General features: G+C 48.7%; 1 protein-coding gene across 1 annotated transcript; it reads left to right on the top strand.

Moving 5' to 3' along the window:
• Positions 1-5,876: 5,876 nt before the first annotated feature.
• EMWEY_00053700 (hypothetical protein, conserved) lies at positions 5,877-7,420 on the top strand (the record flags this gene model as incomplete). The annotated part of the gene is made up of 3 exons (XM_013480046.1): positions 5,877-5,887; positions 6,068-6,166; positions 6,709-7,420. The coding sequence occupies 3 exons, from the start codon at positions 5,877-5,879 to the stop codon at positions 7,418-7,420; spliced, it is 822 nt and encodes a 273-aa protein (XP_013335500.1).
• Between the last annotated feature and the right edge of the window lie 230 nt (positions 7,421-7,650).

The raw sequence follows: 7,650 nt of genomic DNA, 5'->3' as shown, positions 1-7,650 counted from the left end.
TATATATATATATATATATATATATATATATACCTGTATCTACAAATCAAAAGTAGTATAGACGGCAAAATGCCGATAGAGAGCATGGCCCCATAACTCTACGTATATTTGTGTGTATGCATGTACAGGCATGCAAGTGGTAGAGCGCTGTGTTTGTATCCAAGATATAGGTATTTATGGTACAGGTGTAGACGTATTATAGGTTAGTATATGTTGTACATATGTAATATATACAATTCTGGTGTATATGCGGCTACAATCCTCCGCGGAGGAAAATATGTGGCGGAGAAAATACGCCGAGCTCTGGTGTGTATACAATCCCCAATATGCCTATACAGAGTATGAGCTTATAGTAATATGCTAATGCTTATGTAGCAAAGATGTTTTAATATATACATATACATAAATAGGACTAAAATACAAATGTATATACAATATAAACTATTTAGTGGATGGATAGCATAGCTTACGGTAAATACACAGCAGACACAGATACCTATTTCCATATTGTATATAATGTACAATATATGTACGTATAAAATGTCATCATATCGCATTCGTAACACCAGCAGCAACAAAGAGGGAAGGCTGTTGTTATAAACAAAACGTTTGGCACTAAAATCCTTTATTTCGTGCGAGGTAACGCCGGTGCAGCTGCCGGCCCTGCAGTGTACAGCCGCACGCAATCGAAGCAGCACCCCAAATGGCCGTTTAATAAATAATATGTATATAGGTAATACATATTATTATACAGCAGGGCAATGCATACACTTCACTGCAAAGTATACCAGGTGGCTTCACTAGCGTCGCCTCTCCTTGACAGTTAAATGCCTTTACAAACAACAGCCGCAGGGCCTCTAGGCGACTGCTACAACTGCTGGTACAGCAGCAGCTGCTGCTGGTGGTACAGCTGCTGTTACAGCTGCTGCTGCGCCTGTAATGCTGCCATTGCTCCCGTGAAGCTGTTCCGTGCTGCTGCTTGCATGCTGCTACGTGAGTGCTGCTGCATACTTTCTCCAGAGATCAGTGGACCTTAATGGAGGCGAAACTTCTCGTCCTAAGAGCGGCGTGCCGGCCTTTTCCGGTGTCCGTCTATGCAGTAGGCAACCACTCTCCCCTCTGCATCACTAGACAGCACCACCTGAGTCGATACTGAGCCCGAAGGAGGCTTTTGAATGCACCTGCAGCAGCTTTGGCCTAAAATATCTTTCGGAGGAGCAAACTGCGTCTGCTGCTTCCCTCACTTTTAATCCATGCAGACGTCAGACCGGAAAAGAAGACCTGCTCGATCACCCAGCGCTGTCCACGACGGCTTGCTATGGTCTAACGGCAGCAGGACGTCGCGAACGCGCCGTTGTCAGCTTTCGAAGTTGGGAAAGCAGTCTTGAAACTTGTTTTTGGGGTGTTTAGAGTCGATGTGCTGCTCGAGGGTTGGGCGCTTGATCGTGCACATGAAGGTCTGTCTGCATATCTCGCAAACAACATTGAGATCCTTATCACGAGACTTCAAAGTGGAATTCTGAACGCCTCGCTGATTGCGACGCTGCGCTCTCTCGCGGTCTACATCCCGTTGGTTACCACGCGTCATGGTGAACGTCGGGCGGGAGTTGCGAGGCGGAAACCCAGAAGAAAGCGAAGGAAGGCAAAGGCTAACAGCAGCAAGTCCTGGTGCTGAAAGACACCGGCGCCCTTTGCGATGTTCTGCATAACAATTTTCGGGCGAGTAATGCTCTATTCCGCTCCTTCAGTTGGTGGCGGCCGGAAGCGTCACTGTAGTGCACAGGCACTACAATGGGGCTTTGGTATGATCCCTAGTAGCTCACTAACCCTAAAGAGAATGATTAGGACATTAGGAATTAAGAAATGGAATTAGTGCTGTAATTGGTTCAAAGAATTGAGTACCGTAGGTGGAGCCTTAGGATTGTAGGATTACCCCGCCAGCTACCACTAGGGCAGCGTAGCGCAATACCTAGTCACTACTTGGGTACCAGTTAGGCCTCGTTAGATATCTAAGTGAAATAGAATTAGTATTATACATATAAATACGACTTTGGTGGATAGCAGTTATACGTCAGGCACCTGACTGTCTCGTCTCTGTTGATATCAACCCCTCGGCATCCGATAGGTTGGGCGCTGGCACCCAGTCACTGGGTTTAATTCGTAAGAGTTCTATTATTCTGGGAATTTCCCGTGTTTATAATAGAGACTCGAACATCATTTGGAATTTAAAGTACTAACTTCTGGGAAATTATGTAGTTAGAGGTTGTACTTAGGAAGCCCGGCACAACGAGATACGAGTAGGCCCAGCTCAGGACGGCTACGCATTACATTTGGGGGCTGTTCCGTTCCAACCCAGTGACCCCTCCGCTCTATCGGCATGCATAATAACCAGCAACCGCAGCACAAGACAGATCGGGGTTGTGCCAGGATACGCGGGAACACCGTGTGGATAGGGCAATGGGGCTCAACGCCGGCGCGAGAAACCCAATGCAGACTTCATTAGATGATCACCTGGGGGTGTCAACACGTCGGAGGGATTTTTTCAGGACAATTAGCGCCAATATCCCACCTGACAATGGGATGAATATGTTGAACTTCCTTTGTCACAGAGTTGGCGTCTATTGACACCGGATTACCAGCGGAACACCGGGGACACGAACTGCGAGCGCACTTGACCGGAGATGCTCTAAATTAGTTGTTCTACCTATTTGATTCCCGGGAACCTACCGGCAACTGGGAAATTCTCAAACGCTCTATGCTGGATAGATTCTGCGGGGCCTTCCGCGACGAAATAGTCTCGCGAATAGCTCATATTAGGTGGAAGAACAGTGCAGCACAGTATGTCGCTGAGTTCGCATCTGCACTATGTAGGGGAGAACCTTTGCCGCAGGACCAGCTAGTGACGATTTTTTTAGCGAATCTGCCAGATGACATTGTGATGAGGATGACAAATGCGGGCCATGCCAATTGCACAATGAGGGAGGCAGCCGCGGCAGAGTTGCGTAAGACTTTAGGATCTTGGGATGAGACATTGAACCAACTGCGGCAAGCTAGGCACTACTTGCAGCAAACCCTTCAGCAGAGTCGGGGTGGGGCCCCGAGGTTGCCTCGCAAGGTCCCTTTCGTCAAGAGGCTTTCCGTCGTACAAGGGACGATGTATACTCGGAACCACAGTCAAGAAGCCAAGGTCATCTGTGAATTACAGTCACCCATGCAACGAAGCAGGAGTTGGCTTGCGCATCTGCACTGCGGAATTCCCTACCGAAAAAACCGTGTTCTCACAACTCACTCTATTCTATTTGTCTCAACAATATCAAATCTTTTTTTATGAGATAATTACTAGTAAATTCGCTCTGGAAGCAGGTTAAACTGTGAAGCCCCGCCTTACACAACTCGTTTCCGTTAGGTTGTTGGTGCCCTGCTCCGTTCGCAACGTACGTCCGCTGGCTTTAGTATTAGCTTTGCCTCGATTGAATTAATTTAACATATAAGCACTTTGTGTTGTAGGGCTTACTAGGCCTTAGTAGACCGCCTCCACACAGCCAGAAGTCCTCAAGAATTCCCAATAGGTTAGTGCATCAGGCAGAGCGGGCTAGGTGCTGCTTGCACGTGCTTGCACCTCCGGTTGCAGTAAGATGCGCTGCAACTATTGTCAGGATGCCTGTGCTTCCGGAAACCCAGGTGCTCGGGATGTTGTGTGAAGGATGCCTGTAGACTGGGGAATAAGGTCAGCTGCGTGTACTAAACGCTTCTCGTAAATGGGTCGAATTCGTTGCAACTTGCGACGCCCCTTGAACAATACCTGGAACAATCGTTGCATTTATATTGTCTAAGAATCGTCGCTAAGAGCAGGAGAGCAACACACGTTGTTGCTGTTGCAGTAGGAACAACCTGCAACAGCAACAGCAGCAGCAACACGACCACCAGCACAGCCACCGGCAGCACCACCCCAGCCACCAACACAACCACCTGCAGCACCACTACAAGGAGCAGCAGCATCAGCAGGGAGGGTAGTTCAATTAAATGCAACTAACCTCTTCTCCATCTTCTGCCCAGCGGTAGAATTGCTCGACACTTCGTGGTACGTAAGAGAGGCGTCTTCTCATGAGCTGCAGTGCACCATGCTGCAAGTATTACGTCCAGAAGGTCACATGCAGACTCAACCACCAACGTCTGACAGACCATGTTAAGTCTCTCCCCATCTTTACCCAGCAGACGTTTTCAAGTTCCGGAAGGCCCACACAAAAATTGGTGAGCTGCATTCGTTTCTTGCGCAGCGCTTATTGCTGTTGCAGCCTATGCCGTTTCTCTTATACGAAGCAACCGTTGACTACTCGCCCGATTTGGGGAGTTATAGTCCGGGGAGGAGTCCTATTGCCCTGGCTGCTAATCGAACCGTTTTTTCAGAATATAGGTCAGCCAGTCTGGGCATGACCCAGCAGACTGAACATGACGTATCTCACCACAAGAGTGACGAAGACAGTACCAGTAGGCAGGGATCCTCAACGCCGCTTGAGCGATCACTAATCAGAAAGGTGAATAGATCGTTTAGGAGAGGTCACCTCTATCGAGCATCGCATCGTTGGCCTTGCCCACGTCGACAAGAGTGGGGTGTGATACTGTTCGCTCCAGGAAGGCAAGGCAAGCAGGTGACGCCTACGGCCTTACGTAGTACTTTTAAGGGTTTCGGCAGGTTAGGGAAGCCCACTTGCTTATGGCAGAAAATTGAGGGTTTGACGTTTAGGGCATAAGGTTTGTCCAGGGCACAGGACTAGAAGCAAGTCTCGTTTTGTAACTCTGATCAAACCCACCCAATTAGCGGGATTATTCATGCGCAGTTTAAATGCATGTTGTCTCTGCATTCTAGAGTTTCTCTTGGGGTTACCCTGCCTCGATCCGCTTGTCTACTCAACTCAATTTGTGTTGCGGTACACCTGACCGCCTCCTTGCTCTGGACGTTCGCTCCCCATTTTTAATTGTACCCTAGACTGGCGGTGTTGACAAGCCTGTCTGCAGTTGGCGCGTGAACTGTTACTTTGCCCTAACAGATGACGGTAGGCAATCAAAAGTTCTCGATAGCTGTACACATTGGTTGTGCATACGCCCCATATCGCTTGAGTCTGCGTGCGTTTGGAGTTGTCTTGCATCCTTAGCGGCATCAAGATGCGTTTCAGCTCGTGGCAGGCCGCCTACATTCCTGCAGCTACAGGCACTTGAGCCGCTAAAAGCTCAGGACGACTGGTTACGGAGGTTAGTTGTGTTGGAGAAAATCTCACCTTAAGTATGTTCGCTCTTTTGTACGTCATAACACTACTTTGGTAAGACCCAAGATCCACGCTGTATTAATGTGACACATCCGATTTGTTTTGTTGGAAACGACAGGACGCGCTTCCAGGCGGAGTCATGAGTACTGACAAAACAACAAGCTGGCGTTCGCTTGCTGGTCTTAGTATTAAGTACTAAGACCAGCAAGCGAACGCCAGCTTGTTGTTTTGTCAGGAGTACATATATATTGTGGCCGCGTGCATCATGAATGTATGCAGAACATGTGAATATATGTTGCATATATGTTTCACGCACGTTTAGGTGACATACGTAGTAACGGTGAAGTCCAGCCGTTCACTACAGCGCTTAGCCATTGTGTTGACAGTCGCAGCTCCGGCTTAGTTAATTGCTCTCCCCCACAAATTTAATTACAGAACACCCACTAAAATTCAACTTTTAAATAAGGGTAAATTGGGAGACACCAATTACACCAATTCTTAGTTTGTAGAACGCTGTTACAGCTGCCGCTTGCGCTCCATCAGCTGGAGGGACTAGGCGCAAAAAAAGTAAATGCAGACCTAGTTGGCTTGAACAGCAAATTCAAGGGGAAAATGAGGAAAGTGTAATTAATTAATCAAAATTCCAGGAGAAATGAACGGTCGGAATACGCACCATCAACGGCGAGCCTCAGGTCTACCGCAAGCCAGTATATGTGTATCTAGGGCGAGACAAATAATTGTCTGTGTGCTTCTGCATTACTTAATTGCTTTCCATGTTTTCTCCCGTGTGTTCTTTTTGCCAGTGAAGTGTTCGACGAGCTAACTGGCAATTCGCAGCTGAATTTTAGGATTTCGTCAGCGCCTGCCCAGTCCGCTGCACCAGCCCCGACCAGCGACATAAGGTGAGGCGGAGGGGGAGCAAGAGGCGTTTTTCGCTCTCTCTTTGCATGCACTTGGCTTTTAAAATCGCTTTATGACTCTGGAGTATTTGCAAGACACGTTTCAAGTGTTTTCAACTCCTAGCAGGGAAGACAGATCCAACCAGCGGTCCTCTGCCCGACAGAACCACTCGATGGCGCTCGTTTCCTGACTACGATTTACGCAGAAGCCTTGTTTTATCTTCTAAACTTTAGACACATAAAATCAGATTATAATTAATTATTGCTTTAGCCTATCAGCTACTAGCCTATCGGACGTGAGGCGGCCACAGGCAAGGCTTTCGGTGCAGCTTCTACGCTGTCTCGGGCTGAGACTCTGAGAGGCAAAACGCAGCAGAGTGCACAGTCTGAAGGCACATGCTTGGGGAGGAGCCTTCGCAGCAGCGTTTTCGCTGCTTTCCTTCTTTTGTTACTTCTTCGAGACCTTAACGGGAAGGAGGAATGTGGGGGCACAAGGCACGCACGCGGCCGTGGCTGATACTGGCCGCTGTCCTTCTTACTGGCAGCGGCATCACCAGCAGCTGCTACAGCGCGACAGCAGCTCCCCTCTCACGTGAAGCTGCAGAAGCAGCTCCACGTCACCGGATGTCTGCAGCCCTTGGGGCCTCTGTGCACCGCGATTTCAGTTCGCCCTCTGCCTTCTCCCTAGCCCAGGAGAAGGAGCAGCAAAGGCAGCATATGCAAACAGCAGCAGATGCCGCTTTAAAAGACCAGGAGCACCTGCATGAAGCTGGGCGCCTCAGGAAAAGAAGCAGCGGGGGCGTTGGGAGTCTATCAGCCGATGCACTCGCTGCTGAAGTCGAAGAGGAGGCTCTGCATGGCACTGCTACAGACGAGGTTGGTCCGTTGGAGGGTGAAAAAGGCATGCAAGAAGGCCTATCAGGGAGTCCAGATGCAAAAAAGGATACAACAGCCTTCCCTCTTGGCCTGTCGCATCTTCAAGTGGGAGCGAAGCAGATATTCGATCAGCTGTTGACCGGTATGCTGGGAACAGGAGTTAATTTAATTCAGGGACGCGCAATGGGTCAAGCACAGCCAGCCACGATGATGGCGCCTGCCGCATTGCCTTATGGGCCTACTCCAGCTTACTACGCGCAGCCAGAGACAGGCCTTTCCACTGTAGAGATCGTTTTAATCATTGCGGGCAGCATCTTGGCGGTGGGCCTTATAGGCCTTCTCGTTTGGGTTGCCACATCAAAGAAAAGGCACAGGAGATGAGAAATGCAAACCTACAACTCCACCGTCCGTCTTTCTTTCTTACCCCCGTGTCCTGTGGTGACCCAGTATATTTAGATACAAAAGCAACACACCACATAAGGCAACTCTTAAGCATCCGGCAGTACAAGACAACAGCACGCCGAACCAAAAGAAACGGAGTACTAACGACACACGAAGGTTTTATGCAAAGAGGCGTCGGTGAAATGTATATATATATATATTATATATAT

This window comes from Eimeria maxima, genomic scaffold (assembly GCF_000499605.1).
Source record: "Eimeria maxima Weybridge genomic scaffold, Emw_scaff1551, whole genome shotgun sequence".
NCBI lineage: Eukaryota > Apicomplexa > Conoidasida > Eucoccidiorida > Eimeriidae > Eimeria > Eimeria maxima.
The sequence above is the reverse complement of the archived record's forward strand: the minus strand, read 5'-3'. Positions and strand labels throughout refer to the sequence as shown.